A 19385-nucleotide genomic window follows, 5' to 3' on the forward strand; every position below is an offset into this window, starting at 1 on the left:
TGTTGTATATACAGTGGTGTGTGTTGTGTATACAGTGTTGTGTATTTTGTATACAGTGGTATGTGTTGTGTATACAGTGGTATGTGTTGTGTATACAGTGTTGTGTATACAGTGATATGTGTTGTGTATACAGTGTTGTGTATTTTGTATACAGTGGTATGTGTTGTGTATACAGTGGTATGTGTTGTGTATACAGTGTTGTGTATACAGTGGTATGTGTTGTGTATACAGTGTTGTGTATTTTGTATACAGTGGTATGTGTTGTGTATACAGTGGTATGTGTTGTGTATACAGTGTTGTGTATACAGTGGTATGTGTTGTGTATACAGTGGTGTGTATACAGTGGTGTGTGTTGTGTATACAGTGGCATGTGTTGTGTATACAGTGGTGTGTATACAGTGGCATGTGTTGTGTATACAGTGGTATGTGTTGTGTATACAGTGGTGTGTATACAGTGATATGTGTTGTGTATACAGTGGTATGTGTTGTGTATACAGTGTTGTGTGTTGTGTATACAGTGGTATGTGTTGTGTATACAGTGGTATGTGTTGTGTATACAGTGTTGTGTATACAGTGGTATGTGTTGTGTATACAGTGTTGTGTATTTTGTATACAGTGGTATGTGTTGTGTATACAGTGGTATGTGTTGTGTATACAGTGGTATGTGTTGTGTATACAGTGGTGTGTATTTTGTATACAGTGGTATGTGTTGTGTTTACAGTGGTATGTATTTTGTATACAGTGGTATGTGTTGTGTTTACATTTTCTTCCCTTGGATTTTATGGATGATTGGTTGGTGTGTTGTCCAACGCCACACCCAGGAATAGTCCAGCTATATGATGGCGGTCTGTAAATAATCAAGTCTAGACCAGACACTCCTGTGATTGATGTCATGAGCATTGATCCACACAATTGGGATCAATGACATGCATCAACCAAGTCAGTGAGCCTGACCACCCGATCCCGTTAGTCGCCTCTTACGACAAGAATTATCACCTCTTACTGCAAGCATGGGTTGCTGAAGACCTGTTCCCCCCCTTGAATTTCACGGGGCCCATGCATGTTGTAAGAGGCGACTTATTGGATTGGATGCTGAGACCCTGTGACTTGGTTGTGTGTCATCGTACCTTGACATTGTGGACCGTTGCTCATAATATCAATCCCTGGTTTTTATGGTAATGACTCATGTATTTAGAGATCACCGTTATGTGGCTGGAATATTGCTGTGCCGCAAGATAACAGAACAAAAGATAGGTTGTCTGTGTACAGAGGTGTGTTTTCTGTTTATATTTAATGAACACAATCTATCAACTGCAGAGCTAAGATGATGAAAGTATCACCAGGTCTTGAGGATAAAACAGGTTTCAGGGAGCTTCACCGATGCCCACGTATGTTATGTATTATATGATGTTTAGGGATACTTGTTTTGCGGTGTCTTGTGGGGGTTAACAAGACAGTCATCAGATGGTGGTGGGATATTGTGTGTGTGGATCACTGACTGGTTGTCACTGCCGCTATGTTGCAGACGGTGGTGCTGATGATGGACGAGATGATGATGCCCCGGGTGGACGAGGCCTCCAAGAAGACCGTGGAGACAATGTCACTGTCAGGGCCACAGAGGTAGGTGTAGTCCAAGGAAGAATGTATCAGTACCACAACAGGTGGTCCGGTATCCCATACTTGTCCAAGACACAACAGATGTAGTCCAAGGAAGAATGTATCAGTACCACAACAGGTGGTCCAGTATCCCATACTTGTCCAAGACACAACAGATGTAGTCCAAGGAAGAAAGTATCAGTACCACAACAGGTGGTCCAGTATCCCATACTTGTCCAAGACACAACAGGTATTAAGTGCCCCTTGCTTGTCTCCCCATTCGGAGTCTAAGACATACAGGTGTTAAGGGCCCCTTCCTTGTCTCCCCACTGGAAGTCTAAGACATAGAATTGTTAAAGGCGCCATGCTTGTCTCCCCACTGGGTGTCTAAGACATAGAATTGTTAAAGGCGCCATGCTTGTCTCCCCACTGGGAGTCTAAGACATACAGGTGTTAAGGGCGCCATGCTTGTCTCCCCACTGGGAGTCTAAGACATACAATTGTTAAAGGCGCCATGCTTGTCTCCCCACTGGAAGTCTAAGACATAGAATTGTTAAAGGCGCCATGCTTGTCTCCCCACTGGGAGTCTAAGACATACAGGTGTTAAGGGCGCCATGCTTGTCTCCCCACTGGGAGTCTAAGACATACAATTGTTAAAGGCCCCATGCTTGTCTCCCCTTTGGGAGCGACATAAAATACCAGTTATTCCCTCGTTGTCTGCTTTATATCAGTTATAAACTCTCTCTTTCTCAATGTACTATTTCTATGCTGTCTTTTAAATATTTTCATCATTTATTTTTCCACCTCGACTTGTATTGATGTTAGTGTGTGTCTGTTTTTACTTCTCAGGAGTCAAATAGAGCACCTGCTGCCTCGCACGATGTTGTAGTGTTGCTGGAGAAAGTGACTCCTGGAAGCAGCTGTTGTCGGACATTCCAGTAGAACCTGGGTCAGCGCCAGTGTTATCAGACTGGTTCTGGGAGGCACCTGAACGAGGACAACACAAGATGGCGCCACTGATGTCAGGAGATGGTTAGTTGTGTGGATGTCCGAGTAACAGGACTACAAAAGACGTGGAATACAAAGGCAGTTCCAAAATTTCGGAATATGGGATGCAAAAAAAATACCTAAGTCCCAAACTGACTTGGCTGGGGGCGCAATTAACAGGTAAAGTGTCTAACAATAGAGGGAGATACACGCTCCCCTCGGGATCCGCCAGTGGACTACCGTTATAGGAAACAGTGTGATAGTAGTGATGGAAGCTTCTGTCCCATTGACAAACGACAGTTTTGCCAAGCACTGAACTCGTGTAGGGCTGCTTGTGTTGAGACAGAGACAGGGTTGTCCTGGAGACTTTAGTGAGATCAACAATTGCAGGTGTACTGGTGACAGTGTTCGGAGGTGTGATTATCTCTGATGATGTGACAATGTGCTTTGTTCTTCGTAATTGTTTCTCGGTTTCAGTATGTGTGAGGTTGGTAGTGAGTAGCTTGTGAAGAAGTTTGACATCCACCATGTCTGTGTATCTGTGGAAGACGTGTAGATGTGTGGTGCAGCCTAGTAATAGATCGAGAATGTCAGTCTGGGTGTCTTCATATCAAATATATCAACAAGTTTGATACAAGTTGTAAACTGAGGCTTGCTGAGTCCCATTTTCCCAAGGCAAGAGAGTTGGGTGACCACAAAAGTCCAGTTTCCACCCTTGCCGAACTTGGCTGGAGTTATGAAGTTATATTTTGGCTAGACTGACGACGTGTCATGTTTTTAATCTAGGTGCTCACATGATATGATGGACTACACAAGTAACACCTGTTTTATTACTGTATAGATCTGGATTATCGATCTGTCTTCACTGGGCACCTCTTCTTTGTGTGAAGCAAATAGTCAGTAGGCGGACATAGCAGGGACATAATTTGTAATAGCCACTGGTGGCGCTACGATGGAGCCCAGGAACTCCAGCCTTGTTCAGCAAGGGTGGAAACTGGACTTTTAGAGTCAGTTAACTCCCTTGACTCGGGAAGATGCCTGAGTCCTGAGTGACATATTTGTGACATATTTGTATCAAATGACATTCGGGTGAGATTCTGTTTATCATCCATACTGGTAATTATTCTTCCAACTCACTATGGTCTACAAAGCGACGTCTCGTGCGAAGTCAGTTGTGGATGATAAATACACCATGATACCATGTGACACTATTAACAGGAACTGAATATACATTTTGTACACCAGTTATGTCTCTGGGTTATGTTTTAAGACTGTTTCTTCAGTGAGTGAGTGAGTGAGTGAGTTGGGTTTGACACCGCTTTTAACAGTATTCCAGTTATATTACGGCGTGTCAGTTTAATGTGGGAGGAAAGCCTGAAGTGATGCAGGTCTAAGATGTTTATCACCTTGGTGAAACGGGTATGATGCTGACAAACCTAGAAACATGATCGGGGCAAACCGGGATTCAAACCCACAATCATAGGTTTCTGGCGTGCCCAAGGGATGCAACTCTGCACAGCGAATTGCAGCGCCTTACACGACTGGGCCACCTGTGCCACCCGTGCCCCTTGATTCTTAAGGGAGCTGGGACAGTGCTGAGTTTTCATGCAGGGTCTAAATGTTTTGTCTGAGTATTTATATTCTGTGTACAAAAACATACTCGGTGTAAATGGTGACTATGCTTGTTGTAAGAGGCGACTAACAGGATTGGGTGGTCAGGCTCACTGACTTGGTCGATGCATGTCAATTGTCATCCCAATTACGTGGATCGATGCTCATGATGTCAATCAGTGGATTGTCAGGTCCAGACTTGATTATTTACTCACTGCTGTCATAGAGATGGAATATTGCTGAGTGCAGTGTTGAACAACAAACAAAGAAACAAACAAAACATAATCACTGGTTTGTCTGGTCCAGATTCGATTATTCACAGGCCACCGTCATACAGCTGGAACATTGCTGAGTGGGGTGTTAAACAACCAAAAAATGTAACAAGAAGTATTTATGCTGCCTTTATTGCTCATATGGAATAAATTAATGTAAAATACATTGTGCAATGTATCAGATACACTTCCACACCAATCACTAATACAAACATCTGTTGCCTCAATCAACATCTTCACACACATCATGGTGCTGGCAAAGAAGATAAAATTGGACTAAAATGGGTTGGAAAAAAATCAACACTTTCAAAATTAACATGTCAAAGTAACCTGATTGTTGAGGTCTCATTTTAGGATATAATTCATAAAGTATTATGTCTATAAGTCGCCGAGAACGGGTCCCTGATTACTGCATAAAGTGACTACATTTCTAGTCCTGGCTTACATGACTATCTGACCGCCCATGTGGTCTAGTGGAATGAGCGTCTGCCAGGAGAGTGCAAGATCAGTGGATTGATCCCCGGCCGCATCATACCACAAGACGTTAAAAGATGGTACTGGTTGTCACCCTGCCTGGCGCTTGTCAGTAAAGGAATAAAACAAGGATTAGTTGGCTCGGAGTCAGTATACTTTGAGTGGGGTATTCATGTTAAAACTGTGGCTCAGTGGGCTAGAACTAAAAAACTGGAACTAAAATACCCTGGAACTATTTCCTTCATAGTTGAATGTTGGAAGTGGCAACACTATCACGATTCTCCTGTCTCTAACTTCACACAGAAATTCTATTGTCCATGAGAGTAATTTGATTGGATGTCTATTTTTAGTATTGTGTCTTTTGAATTGTGCTCAAAAACAAATGTATGGAAGCAAATGGGCCCTGGGTATTTATCATGACAGAATGGTGAAAACTACACTGGATAATTGAGGATAATTCTTGGGTGGAAATTAACAGATAAATAGTTTATGTATAACTTGGGAATAAGTAATTAAGAGTTTGATATTTTGACACGTATCAATTTAAAAAAGATATTACAATTCAATAGTTAAAGCATAACTTCTAGGAGGAGTGTTCGGACTAACTTGTGAACCATCTCAATGCGAGAAATACCAGAAAGAATAAGTAAACATCGGGAAATCTTATCGTGAAACAATACAATAGTCGCTGTATAAAACAAATTCGATGAAAGCGGGCGAGAGAAAGACCACGAGCAGCATGCAGACAACTGAAGTAAGATTGAGGACCTTTTCTTCAACTGCCCCGGTGACTCCGTGGGAAAACAGGAGGTTACAATACTGACCATGATGTGTAAGGTTGCAGGTTTGATTCACATCATAGTCAAAAAATCAATTTTAAACACATATAAAAAGGATGTTTATTAACCTTTGGTGATGTAACAAGAGAGGTTCTTCAAAATGTTGATATCCCGAGGATTGCAAGGGTCTTGACTACCTTCAAGGTTTATCAACAAAATGAAGGCCGCATAAAAGCAATAGGATGCTATCACTATAGGTTGATAAGACAAGATATGAAATAGTCTCACTCTTTGGAGTTGAGCAAAATGAAATGTTGACACCAGTGCCTTCCCACATGACGTGTGAAACATAGAAACTACTTTGCAACCTCAGCACACAATCTGTGTTGTACATGTTAAAGGATGAGGCTGTGAGAACCGGGCACAGTCAGTGACTGAGACTTCCATGGTCAACATTTGCATCACCTTTTCTCTGTCTTACTACTGAGCTAGTCCAGGGCAAACCTCAGTTACTGCAGCTCCAGCAAGTCCTGGACCAACCTCAGTTACTGCAGCTCCAGCAAGTCCTAGGAAAACCTCAGCTACTGCAGCTCCAGCAAGTCCTAGGAAAACCTCAGCTACTGCAGCTCCAGCAAGTCCTGGGCAAACCCCGGCTACTGCAGCTCCAGCAAGTCCTAGGAAAACCTCAGCTACTGCAGCTCCAGCAAGTCCAGGGCAAACCTCAGTTACTGCAGCTCCAGCAAGTCCAGGGCAAACCCCAGCTACTGCAGCTCCAGCAAGTCCTGGGCAAACCCCGGCTACTGCAGCTCCAGCAAGTCCTGGACCAACCTCAGTTACTGCAGCTCCAGCAAGTCCAGGGCAAACCTCAGCTACTGCAGCTCCAGCAAGTCCAGGGTAAACCTCAGTTACTGCAGCTCCAGCAGGTCCTGGACCAACCTCAGTTACTGCAGCTCCAGCAAGTCCTAGGCAAACCTCAGCTACTGCAGCTCCAGCAAGTCCTGGGCAAACCTCTGCTACTGCAGGTCCAGTAAGTCCTGGGAAAACCCCAGCTACTGCAGCTCCAGCAAGTCCTAGGCAAACCTCAGCTACTGCAGCTCCAGCAAGTCCTGGGAAAACCCCAGCTACTGCAGCTCCAGCAAGTCCTGGGCAAACCCCAGCTACTGCAGCTCCAGCAAGTCCACGGCAAACCTCAGCTACTGCAGCTCCAGCAAGTCCTGGGCAAACCTCAGCTACTGCAGGTCCAGTAAGTCCTGGGAAAACCCCAGCTACTGCAGCTCCAGCAATTCCTGGGCAAACCTCAGTTACTGCAGCTCCAGCAAGTCCTGGGCAAACTTCTTGGCATCCTCCACACCTTCACACGATGCCTGCCAGGATTCAGGAATAGCCTCGTAGCCATAGTACGCTCCAGCCATACCCGCCGCCATTGTGGCGATGGTGTCAGTGTCTCCTCCAAGAGAAATGGCGTAAATAATTGTCCTTTTGAAAGCACTGTCAGTCTGAAAATGTAAAACATAAACCTCAACAGAATGTTAGTAAAATCTATATATTTTTTACATTTGTATACTTATCCTGCATTACTCCTTAATGCATTCACTGTTTACCTTACGACAAAAGACGGGACAGCGTACTGGCGATGGTCCTGGGTGAAGAATCAAAAAACTGTTCGTAGTCCCACTTTTCACGACCACTGCCGCTGTCCTGTGACCTATGTGACCTCTGTGACCTTAGGTCATCTCTTCACATCACTGCCTGTCACCCGAGCTCAAGAAAGATATACTTTTGAGGTTTCTGAAGCCAAAGTGGTGAGGCAAGTTTCCGATGGGTGGTCCTTAAACGTAGTAATGCAGGATAAGTATACAAATGTAAAAAATATTTAGATTTTACTAAATTTTTTACATATCTTGCATTACTCCTGAATGCATCTGTATCGGACGGTTTGGAGGTGGGAAATCCTCAAATTAGGGAAACCTCAATAATTCACACCCTGAAGGTATGAGCCCAGATGGCCGATCAACCTTGAAGTGGAAAAGTTCAGAACGCCATTATTGTCGGGTTATTTCAATGTGGAAACAATTGAACAATGGAATTAAAGAGTAGCTCCCTACACAACTTAGTAATAAAGACTAGCTCATCAGCTAAATCTTTACTTACTACAACATAGAGCCTTGTAGACAATCGATTGTCTAATATTCTGAGCAACTGCACCAGAAATTGGAATGGGTCTGTAAGGGGCGAGTTGCAATAAAATCCCAGCACAACCCAAGTTGCACCGCTCTGTGCGTCCCATGCTCAAAACGAACCCGGGTGATGTCAATCGTATGTAGTTCGCTCACCCATGCCACCATGGCTAATGCCAAGAGAAATACTGTTTTCTTGGTGAGGTCATAAAAAGAGGATGCATAGAGGGGCTCGAAGGGGGGCCCTCGCAAACCTAGAAGTACCACGTTCAAGTGTCACGCAGGTGGGCGGAGCTTGGCCTTCTCATCCTCAAGCCTGAATGATCGTAATAGGGCCTGTAAATCCGGGACCTTAATCACGTTGTGATTTTCCGGAACAGCCAACGCTAAGTTGGGTGCAACCAAGTACATAGTAATGGTGCTACCTTTCAAGTGTCTTTGAGTACGCAAATGTAGGAGGTATTCACCTAAAAACTGTGATGACAGTTGTAGGGTCTTGACTTTTGCCTTGCAAAACATTTCAAACGATCCCCACTTGTCATCGAAAAGACCTCTGGTAGAGGGACGATGAGCTAACGTTATAGCTTTTGCTGCCCGTGCCTGATAGCCCTTTGCACTTAACGCCTTTATAAGATGAACCAACAGTGTAGGCGAAACCTGTCTGGTGTTGGACGAGGCAATTTGCTGTGAGGGTGGATAGGTAGGTTGGACCACTGTGGGAGGGGTAGTGGATTGTCTTCTGCTAGATTTCTGAGCTCGATGAACCACCCTCTCGCGGGGCACCAAGGCGTGACCAAAGTCAGAGCAAGTCTCCTTGTCTCCTTGATCTTTTGTATTACCCTGGGAAGTAAAACTGGTGGCGGAAAAGCGTACGCTTTTAGTCCTTCCCAAGGAATGCTGAACGCGTCCACTGCCCCAGCCTGCGGATCACAATGGGTGTATACAAATATGTTATATATACGTGCTGGGAAATTGTAAACAAATTGACTACCTTGACAGGCAAACAATTGTAACACAATTCAAAATGGCAGTGAACAAACAGCATGTGGCAGGAAAAAAGATAAAGTCATTTTTACCCCTACATTTTTCATACACAGCTGCACAACAGATGACTTTTAGAATTGTAGACGAAAACTGAAGGTCTAAATAAATCCAAAATGAGAGCTCCGCTGGTACACATCCATGCTGTAGCGCGACAGGCAGTGATGTGAAGAGATGACCTAAGGTCACAGAGGTCACAGAGGTCACAGAGGTCACAGGACAGCGGCAGTGGTCGTGAAAAGTGGGACTATGAACAGTTTTTTAATTCTTCACCCAGGACCATCGCCAGTACTCTGTTCCGTTTTTTTGTGGCAAGGTAAGCAGTGAATGCATTAAGGAGTAATGCAGGATAAGTTAAAAACCATTAATATTTAACTATTTTGATTATTATTTCATAGCAATAAAGAATCTTGTATACAGAAAGTTTTTGTGCAGGATTTGCGATTTTACTTTAGAAACAGTGACACAAACAGTGTCTGGCGTGTCTGGCCTCGTGTAATGATATATAGGACAGTGCAGATCTGACTCCCAGGCGATATAATATATGACACAAGGGCCTGTGGTATTTCCTTTTGAGTCTTCAAGAAGCTATATCTCAAGTCAATGCCAGGTATTTCCTTGTACACCTTCAAGAAGCTATATCTCACCTCAATGCCAGGTATTTCCTTTTGAGCCTTCAAGAAGCTATATCTCACCTCAATGCCAGGTATTTCCTTGTACGCCTTCAAGAAGCTATATCTCACCTCAGTGCCAGGTATTTCCTTTTGAGCCTTCAAGAAGCTATATCTCACCTCAATGCCAGGTATTTCCCTGTACGCCTTCAAGAAGCTATATCTCACCTCAATGTCAGGTATTTCCTTGTACGCCTTCAAGTAGCTATATCTCACCTCAATGCCAGGAATTTCCCTGTACGCCTTCAAGAAGCTATATCTCACCTCAATGTCAGGTATTTCCTTGTACGCCTTCAAGAAGCTATATCTCACCTCAATGCCAGGTATTTCCTTGTACGCCTTCAAGTAGCTATATCTCACCTCAATGTCAGGTATTTCCCTGTACGCCTTCAAGAAGCTATATCTCACCTCAATGCCAGGTATTTCCTTGTACGCCTTCAAGAAGCTATATCTCACCTCAATGCCAGGTATTTCCTTGTACGCCTTCAAGTAGCTATATCTCACCTCAATGCCAGGTATTTCCTTGTACGCCTTCAAGAAGCTATATCTCACCTCAATGTCAGGTATTTCCTTGTACGCCTTCAAGTAGCTATATCTCACCTCAATGCCAGGTATTTCCCTGTACGCCTTCAAGAAGCTATATCTCACCTCAATGCCAGGTATTTCCTTGTACGCCTTCAAGAAGCTATATCTCACCTCAATGCCAGGTATTTCCTTGTACGCCTTCAAGAAGCTATATCTCACCTCAATGCCAGGTATTTCCTTGTACGCCTTCAAGAAGCTATATCTCACCTCAATGCCAGGTATTTCCTTGTACGCCTTCAAGTAGCTATATCTCACCTCAATGCCAGGTATTTCCTTGTACGCCTTCAAGAAGCTATATCTCACCTCAATGCCAGGTATTTCCTTGTACGACTTCAAGAAGCTATATCTCACCTCAATGCCAGGTATTTCCCTGTACGCCTTCAAGAAGCTATATCTCACCTCAATGCCAGGTATTTCCTTGTACGCCTTCAAGTAGCTATATCTCACCTCAATGCCAGGTATTTCCTTGTACGCCTTCAAGAAGCTATATCTCACCTCAATGCCAGGTATTTCCTTGTACGACTTCAAGTAGCTATATCTCACCTCAATGCCAGGTATTTCCTTGTACGCCTTCAAGAAGCTATATCTCACCTCAATGCCAGGTATTTCCTTGTACGACTTCAAGAAGCTATATCTCACCTCAATGCCAGGTATTTCCCTGTACGTCTTCAAGAAGCTATATCTCACCTCAATGCCAGGTATTTCCTTGTACGACTTCAAGAAGCTATATCTCACCTCAATGCCAGGTATTTCCCTGTACGCCTTCAAGAAGCTATATCTCACCTCAATGCCAGGTATTTCCTTGTACGCCTTCAAGTAGCTATATCTCACCTCAATGCCAGGTATTTCCTTGTACGCCTTCAAGAAGCTATATCTCACCTCAATGCCAGGTATTTCCTTGTACGACTTCAAGTAGCTATATCTCACCTCAATGCCAGGAATTTTCTTGTACGCCTTCAAGAAGCTGTACACAGCTGCAGGGACAGATCCCAGGGCAGAGATATCATTGCCTGTAACAGAGACGGAGAAAACCTGACACCCTCTGAGAAGTGAGCTGTATACAGTCTGTGCCAAAACCTTTTGAGTCCAGTACCCCAACTTGGCATCATTTTAAACATTTACTGTTATCATATGGCATTTTATTAGCTGATCCTACAAGACTGAACAGAACTTTACTTGACACGGACTTCGGACAAGTGGTTAGTCGCAGTCTGCGTACATCATAATGTCAAAGGAAACCCCAAAGCAAAACTGGTGGAAGTGGTCGACGTTTTTACACTTTTTAGACAACCATGAGCAGGGGGAAATGGTGTCGCGCTGACTCATTTGTTCCAAAGTGGGATTCAAAGCCATGCCTAATGGAGTGAGTGAGTGAGTGAGTATGGTTTTATGCTGCTTTTAGCAATATTCCAGAAATATCACGGCGGGGAACACCGGAAATGGGCTTCACACATTGTACCCATGTCGGGAATCGAAACCGGGTCTTCAGCGTGACGAGCGAACGCTTTAACCACTAGGCTACCTGACCGCCCCTATGCCTAATGGAACTAGACAACTTGAACATCCTTACTATCAAGCTCTGAATTATTTCGTTGAAGTGAAGATAGTTCAGTGGAATCTAGGATCATACATCGAGAAAATACTTCAGACTTTTCAGACGATACATCACGTGACATTATTTCATAACATTATTATCATGTGACAATTATTGAGAACAGTTTCCGTTACCCAATTCTTCTTCAATGGTACTGACGGACACATCTTTCCGGAGGAACTCTTTCATCTTTTCCAGTTTATGACAATATGGCATCTCCACTGTGTCTGACTTTCTGAAACATTGAAAACAATCCGATGTCAACACTTCAATGTCCTGCACGAGATTCACTGGCACTAATTTAGGGCTCAACAAATACGCTTGCCCACTAGACACATGCCAGTAAAAATTAATCAAGACTAGTAATCCTAAAATCAATGGTCATCTGTTTTTGTTTACGTACAGAACAAAGAACAAATTGGTGGAATGTTTGACACATCATGGTGTCTACTCTAACTCTACTCCTAACATGACATTACTGCACTGGGTCTGTGGGACCACTGACGTCTGGTGACCTCTTTAAACTAAATTCATTAACCCCCAGGGATGAAGTTGGCATGGTTCAGGACATCTTCCTGAGGCAAGGGAGTCAACTGACTGTACATGTCCTGTTTCCACCCTTGCCGAACTAGGCTGGAATTTAGTAGCCACTAGTGGCTATTACGAGTCCCTTCTATGTCCCTCCTATTGGCCAGTCAGATTCCACCTCTCATATCACTTGCATTTGCTTCGAACAAAATGGCAGTGCCCTCTCAAGATGATCAAGATCTACATTGTTATAAAAGGGTCATACCTCGCGAAAGTGCCTCACATTACTTGAGAACCTTGATTAAACATTAAAACATTTGGAAAACATCTGTCGATGCCAAGTTCACCATGTTCACGATACACATGTTTGCAAATCATGCAGTCGACCAATATCTGCATGTTGAAATCCATGTCGTTTATGAAACGGATGCCTAGTTGTTTACACGATTTTGATTGGATCATGCATAGATTAGTTGTAACTCCGGAATTCCAGCCTAGTTTGACAAGTCAGGTAACTCCCTTGCCTCAGGAAGATGGGTTAGGGAAGTTAAGTGTTAAGTTGCCTGGTCAGCCAGACACATTCACGTGCAAATTACGGATGTCCACTGGTCTGTGTATTTAACTTTTTCCATGTATACATAGCTTTCAAATCTAGGTGATTTAATCCAACTGAAAAGACAACACAGCTACTGTGCATTGTAAAACAAATTGGGAGTGCTTGCTGCAATCTGAGTGAAAACAGTTGTGACTAGGGCCCCGTTCCACAAAGCGATCTTAGCGCTACAACTATCATAAGCCAGTGTTAAAGTATGTGAGTTACGATCACCTTAGCGCTAAGATGGCTTTGTGGAACGGGGCCCAGGGATGACTATTGGTCTGGAAATTACTATTGCGATAACTATTGATATTGAAAGAAACTATTGCGATACCATATTCGACGTAATAAGCGCCCAGGCCGCTCTCAAAATTAGAAATAGGGGGCTCTTATTAGAATATAATTTTGGTGAGATTAAAAACGAGGTTCAAAGATTGTAAATTTTGTGGTTTATGCTGACAGCCTGAAATGATATAAAAGAAGAATCTGTACGTATTATACACGATAGATATATTTTCGAGAATTTAATTGCCCATAATTAAGGATGCATGTAACACATGAGTGAGTATTCTACACAAATAAATAAGTCTTGTGTTCATTGATTAATCGGAAAGGGTGCTAATTAAGATTGTTCACTAGCCAATATATTAGCAAATATTGTGTCGAATACAGTAACTATTGATATTGCAAGCAACTATTGCGATAAATATTGATAGTTTTTATTGTATCATTTTAGATGGAAATGAGAGTTGAATTAAACAACAACAAATAACAAGTAAAGTTTGAGATGTGACTTTTTTTTTTCTTTACCCTAATAATTTAAGAAAAAGAAACTTCCACATTACCATGTGTCAATTACAACCACTCATGATCAAAAGAAAAACAAATTTGAACAGCAATGTATGTATTTTATTGATATGGTAAATACAATCAAAACTATCGATATTCCTAACTGAAATCAATACCATTGATCAGAAACTGATTTAGCAATCGATTTATTGACTTTAAGAGCTTACCAACAGCAACATATCGATATTTTGATTTATCGTGACACCCCTAGTTGTGACTCGAAGCCCAGAAATCTTGTGGACTTTTCACTGCGCACAATTTTCTTTGCTGTGTGATATTCAAAGCTTGACTTAGCAACAAGGACACTGCATCTGCTGAATTACTTCATACTGAGGACAGAGTGACTAAAGAAGGTCGTAAGAACTTCTGATACATGAAAGTTTGTTCGTTCATTTGTTTGTTTGGTCGAGAGATTTGTCTTTTAACGCTGCACTCAGCAATATTCCAGCTATATGACGTCTGTCTGTAAATAATCAATTCTGGACCAGACAGTCCAGTGATTGACATCATGAGCATCAATACACGCAATTGGGATACGATGACATGCATCAACCAAATAAGCGAGCATGACCACCTGATCCCATTAGTCGCCTCTTATGACAAGTATAGTCACCTTGTATGGCAAGAATGGGTTGCTGAAGACCTATTCTACCCCGGATCTTCACGGGTGAGTGACAGTTTGAGCTGCAGAGTGAACACAATAAAATAAAAGCAGACATCATCAACTTTGTACATGGTAAAAGTATACTCCTTTTAGCATATATCTATTTGACAACACAAAGCATTACCTCTTAGCTTTACGTTTCGGAGATGGCGAGTCCGTCACTGTCTCCTTTGATTTCTTCAGTTCTTCCTCTTCCATGGGCTTTATTCTCTCGATAAGCTTGTCCAAGAACCGATCCCTGTCTAACTGTTCTGATTGGTCCTCCCTGAGCGCCAGATCCACGGCACTACTCTGTAGCACGGCCCCCTGTATTGCCTGGGGGTGGGAATGGGTTATCTGGCTGATATCCACTGTTACAGTCTGGAAAACAAGAAAAGATATACAATACATACTGGCTAACTGGTTACCATGGTTACACAATCTCATCAAAATCAGATCCTTATATCTGATTCAATACTCCTCTCCATTAAACTCTAACATTCTACATCCATTTGGAGCATATCTGATTTCTGTACCTCAAAAATGAAGTGCAAAAATAAAAGCAGCACTAGCTGTGTCTGAGCCATATAGCGTTGGTATTGTTGAGATAATAATTCTGATGTATCATTTTAGAAGGCTGAAACCTGATTGGCTCAAGAAATCTAGATCTGGAAGGAGAGGTATCTGGTCGGGGAAAAAAATCTGATTTTTACGAGATTGACTTGCTTACCAAGGAACATAACACCACAAAAAGCACTGTTAGCACTGTTGTCATGGAAATGGCACTGAATTAACAAGCCATTCTTTATCCATGTTGAACAGAAAGTTTTTACATCAGTAACAGTACTGGAGAGATTCATCATCGAAAAATTGGTCAATAATTTGATCAAATTATCAATCTACTATCATATCTAATTGAAACAGGATGACATGAAATAATGGGATCTCTAGTCTGTTGTCATGTAGCTGTATAAGCATAGGATGAATGCAGCATTTGTCATTGTTTATAACCAACTTCACCTCACAAAGGAGGTGGACGCTGGCATTAAGTGACCATCATCTCTGTCCACAGGTGTCTGTCCTCATCAACTTGCTCAAGTAGGAACACATGTCCAACCTACTTACTACAGTAGTGTCATGTCATGTCATGTAATAATTTCAAAATGAGAATATAAAAGATAATTGATCATTGATAATTGTTGCAGTCCTGATTATTGCTATAAACATCTGAGTGATGACGAGCATTAAACCATTAACAGAGAAGGCCACACTGGGATCAAGGATATAACTGAAACAAATGGCCTTTTGTAGGGATCATTTTGGTGTTAAAAATAATGTTTTAAGTATCAGCCCAAATAAAGTACTGGGTAGGTCTTTACAAAAATGAATGATCTTCAAATTTCTATTTCTAAAAAATATACAAGCCTTCTATACCTTTATTTCATGGTTGTAAAAATACAATTTACAATTTGGCATGCTTTGGAATACCTAATAACACCAATTTTAATTCAAGATTATCTATTTCATGATATATCTACATAAACATAAGTCCTTGTCATTGTTCTCACTTTGAGTTTTTCAAATCCCTGTTTCAGGCAGCCTAACGCTGCAGGAGCTATCCTCATGGCGCCACCATTGCCATAGGAGCCTTGACCATCAAACTGCTTCCTTGCAGGCTCGAACACATCATCAGGGTCATCTTTCCTCAAGGCAGCGAACACTGCTCCTACACTCCCGCCGTAGCCACGGTTCGGCTCCAGGTGAAACTCATCCGTGAACCTGGCAGAAAGTTACAGTGACCATAAGGGGCCTGACGGTATACTACTCAAAAGAAGTTAAGCACCATTCTTTCATATCTGTCATGGTTCTTTCATATTACTGTCATGCCATGACAGATTAACTATCGTATATACTCTTCAAAAAAAGAAACTTGACACTGACTTTCAAAATGTAATATAATGCAGTTGTTTCAAAATAGGACACAGAAACCATAATTGAAACATTGAGTATATATGAAAGAATTGGGTTGTCCTTAACTTCCCTTGAGGAATATCAAGTATTAATATTCAGCTTTTGAAAAATATGCTATTCCACTGAACAAATGCCAGCAAACTTTAACCCAGGGTATGACTTTTCAGATTGTTTTGTCCCGACTGGCTAATATCAGTCTGCTTATCTTCTTTGTGTGGTTGAGGGACTGGCTAATTATCGTAGTTAATTAAAAGTAAGAACAGTCAGTGAATTTCTTGTGGTATTTGCTGGTTACCTCAACATGCTGAAAACCTTACATCTGTCAACACTTTGTGAAATAATACCAATATCAATACTTTCCTTTAAGTTATCATGACTAGAGGACTAGAAATAGCCTTGCCTAAGGTCAATAAATTGCTACATTTGTATTTGTTGAGTATATTGCAAAGGTGTGACGATACAGTGGACTCGTGATACGAGTGTACCTCGATACTATGGGTGCGAAACTATTTCTACCATGATACAGTACTTTTATTTCATAAGTTGACATTCTTTCTTTATGCAGGTGAATCAGAACCCTAAATCATTTGTTTTTAATTTTCAGAGATTGTAGGGCAGACACATGCATGTATAGGCCAGAGGACCCTGTGAATATAATGTTAATTAAAGCTAACCTGAAAATACAAGACAATCTGCATAAGCCGGTTGTTGAACAGTTTCTGTTATTATTCACATGCTTTTACACCAATATAACTTGTAATGTAATGTATCAAATATGTATCACGATACAGGGGATGTATATCAATGTATTGTATCATAGGTTTTGTAGCCGGATACAATCCTGTATCACTGTATTGATTCCCCACCAGTACATTGTAGGGTATTGATGTACTGTTAAACAAACTTGTGAACACCACCGAAATCCTTTTGAAAACCAATTGAAATGAAGACTTGAAACATATAATATATTGAGACCTTTTTGCCATATCCTTGACATCAAAACCTTTCTTGGCAACGAGTGATGCAGCCACACTTCTAGCCATGGCCGTGTCGTCTGTGAAAGGTAGAAGCTCCAGTTTCTCGCCATCTTTCAATTTCTTAAAGTCTGAAGAGAAAGAGCAGAATAAGACTGACAGTTAACTTTTTAGGGGTGTGTATTAAATGTATATAACAATTACTGTGTATCTAGTGTGTGATATGGTCAAGTGTAATAACTTCAATAAAACATAGATACTGTAAGTAGTCATGGAAGTATTGCCAAATATCAATACTTGTCACAATGTACTCTGATTCATAACTGACACGGATTTAGCAATACAGCAATACTGTGTTGCATGGTTTCAATCATTATAAGGATGTTAGAGATAGGAGATTGCAGTGGGTTTGCCTGACACAAATGACATTAGGATATTTTTATGACTTCATCAACTCTTGATAGGAGTTTCCTCAGAATCATTTCCAAAATAGAAACAAACATTTAGAACAAACAAACTTATCTGAATGCTGAAACGCTGATGTTAATGTGATGTATGATTGATTTAAGCTGTTGCCAGTTGGGAGTCATTGTTGACACAGGTACTTCAGAAATTGTATTGTGAAAATAGACAGTACTGACAAGTTAGGGTAGCTACGTTTGTACACAGAAAGGTACCCGGGGACATTTCTGTAGTACATGTATAGACAACTTGTATATGGGCCAATGGCCTTTCATACAATAAACCATTAAATTGAATTGAATTGACAAAGAGTAAAGACCCGACTCAACAGTTCAATTTGTTGTACCCGTTGTCATTCATTATAGAACCAGGTAGCATTTAGACGGTGGCCAAACGTCTGAGTCCGTGACTGCAATCTGGGCACTTAGTAACAAAAGACGTTCCATATTTTATACAAACTTAAATATTACATTAATCCTAAGCATTTAAGTTGTTTTTTTTCTAAATGTAAGCTTTAGCAAAGTTACCGATCTTTTTGATGTTACAAAGTCTGTATTATGGTAAAGGCACCAACTTGTTTCAAGATCCTTCACGGTCTTCAACACGTCTTTGAGTTTGACATTCCCTTCACACTCGTATATAGCTCCAATGCAGTCTCCCAGAACTGCCCCCACTAAACTGCCACGAAATCGAGATAGAGTAGCCATTAGAGCTCCACGCACGTACCCTTCTACTTAAAATACTTGCACATCCACTTTTTGTTTTGGTTTGACTAAGGGAGATAACTCTAACTGTCTCTGTCATTTGAATACCACAAGCAACATTTTCCCTTCGCTTAAACAAGTAACCTCCGTTTCTTTCACACAAAACGCTTCAAAATTTAGTCTGCTAGAGATATCAATTTATGAATCGAAATGAAAAAGAATGTGTATAAAATGATGCACTGATTGTATTATTCATTGGAAAGTAATCAAGGCTTATAATGTAGTTTAAAGACTTTGGGTGATTTTACGACACTTCTGTCGATATTACATTAACGTATAAATCGTTATTCGTTAAATGGGAAACCAAAACAAAGGGATTGTTCCCTTTAAAGCACAGCACATGATAATAGACTAATTTAAATCTTAGTCAACAAACACTGACGTTCAATAACCTTTAAAGTTATACTCCCATTATCGACCTTTGACCTTCTGCCATTGACGTCAATTTGATTCAAGTGTACAATACCTTATCAGCGTCACAGCGTTATTTGTGAACACAAATACGCAAATTGTGACTTGCAGTTAGAAATTCTTCTAAGAACCAGTCGCATAATTTCCATTTTAAAACAAAGTGCAGGACATATTTATACCATTCAATGGGTGTCGACAGAAAACATAAAGTTCTGCGAGGAATGCTGGAAGGCACCAAACATTGGTACGCCTGACAGTTATTTTGTCATTTTTCAATAGCAATTTCGCCACAAACCCCAAATTATTTAAATGTAGCGGAAATGATTTGGTGTTTTTAGTACATTTATCCTACAATCGATTGAAAAACTTTGATAGGTGCTGCTGCATATTTTCGGTTACCG

General features: G+C 41.4%; 3 protein-coding genes across 4 annotated transcripts in view; 2 read left to right on the plus strand and 1 right to left on the minus strand.

The window, feature by feature from the left end:
* The window catches only part of LOC139452354 (small ribosomal subunit protein mS39-like), a 27761-nt gene extending 23942 nt beyond the window's left edge, over nt 1-3819 (plus strand). For both annotated transcript variants that reach the window (XM_071233808.1, XM_071233809.1), the window contains exons 24-25: nt 1526-1620; nt 2446-3819. In XM_071233808.1, coding sequence (XP_071089909.1) covers nt 1526-1620; nt 2446-2485 — 135 coding nt within the window. In that variant the 3' untranslated portion in view covers nt 2486-3819. The remainder of the gene's footprint in view (nt 1-1525; nt 1621-2445) is intronic.
* On the plus strand, nt 2604-6750 carry LOC139452986 (bromodomain-containing protein DDB_G0280777-like). The gene is made up of 2 exons (XM_071234612.1): nt 2604-2628; nt 6212-6750. The coding sequence occupies exons 1-2, from the start codon at nt 2604-2606 to the stop codon at nt 6748-6750; spliced, it is 564 nt and encodes a 187-aa protein (XP_071090713.1).
* A 79-nt stretch (nt 6751-6829) lies between these two features.
* On the minus strand, nt 6830-18566 carry LOC139452693 (ADP-ribosylhydrolase ARH3-like). The gene is made up of 7 exons (XM_071234243.1): nt 18384-18566; nt 17349-17478; nt 15971-16181; nt 14548-14783; nt 11922-12022; nt 11121-11203; nt 6830-7215 (listed from the first exon to the last, which is right to left on the minus strand). Exons 1-7 carry the CDS (start codon nt 18514-18516, stop codon nt 7021-7023), a joined length of 1089 nt encoding a protein of 362 aa, XP_071090344.1. The 5' UTR covers nt 18517-18566; the 3' UTR covers nt 6830-7020.
* Between the last annotated feature and the right edge of the window lie 819 nt (nt 18567-19385).

The sequence above is a fragment of the Haliotis cracherodii genome, unplaced genomic scaffold (genome assembly GCF_022045235.1).
Source record: "Haliotis cracherodii isolate W230 unplaced genomic scaffold, xgHalCrac1.p SCAF_9, whole genome shotgun sequence".
Taxonomy (NCBI): domain Eukaryota; kingdom Metazoa; phylum Mollusca; class Gastropoda; order Lepetellida; family Haliotidae; genus Haliotis; species Haliotis cracherodii.

What these genes read in the sequence shown, in the direction of transcription:
- LOC139452986 (XM_071234612.1), top strand. Translation starts at nt 2,604, where the DNA reads ATGGCGCCACTGATGTCAGGAGATG. An exon ending in GCCACTGATGTCAGGAGATG is followed by an intron (nt 2,629 to 6,211) that starts GTTAGTTGTGTG and finishes CTACTGAGCTAG; the next exon opens with TCCAGGGCAAACCTCAGTTA.
- LOC139452693 (XM_071234243.1), bottom strand. Translation starts at nt 18,516, where the DNA reads ATGGCTACTCTATCTCGATTTCGTGGCAGTTTAGTGGGGGCAGTTCTG. An exon ending in CGTGAAGGATCTTGAAACAA is followed by an intron (nt 17,479 to 18,383) that starts GTTGGTGCCTTT and finishes CTTTCTCTTCAG; the next exon opens with ACTTTAAGAAATTGAAAGAT. An exon ending in TACCATTGAAGAAGAATTGG is followed by an intron (nt 11,204 to 11,921) that starts GTAACGGAAACT and finishes TCTCTGTTACAG; the next exon opens with GCAATGATATCTCTGCCCTG.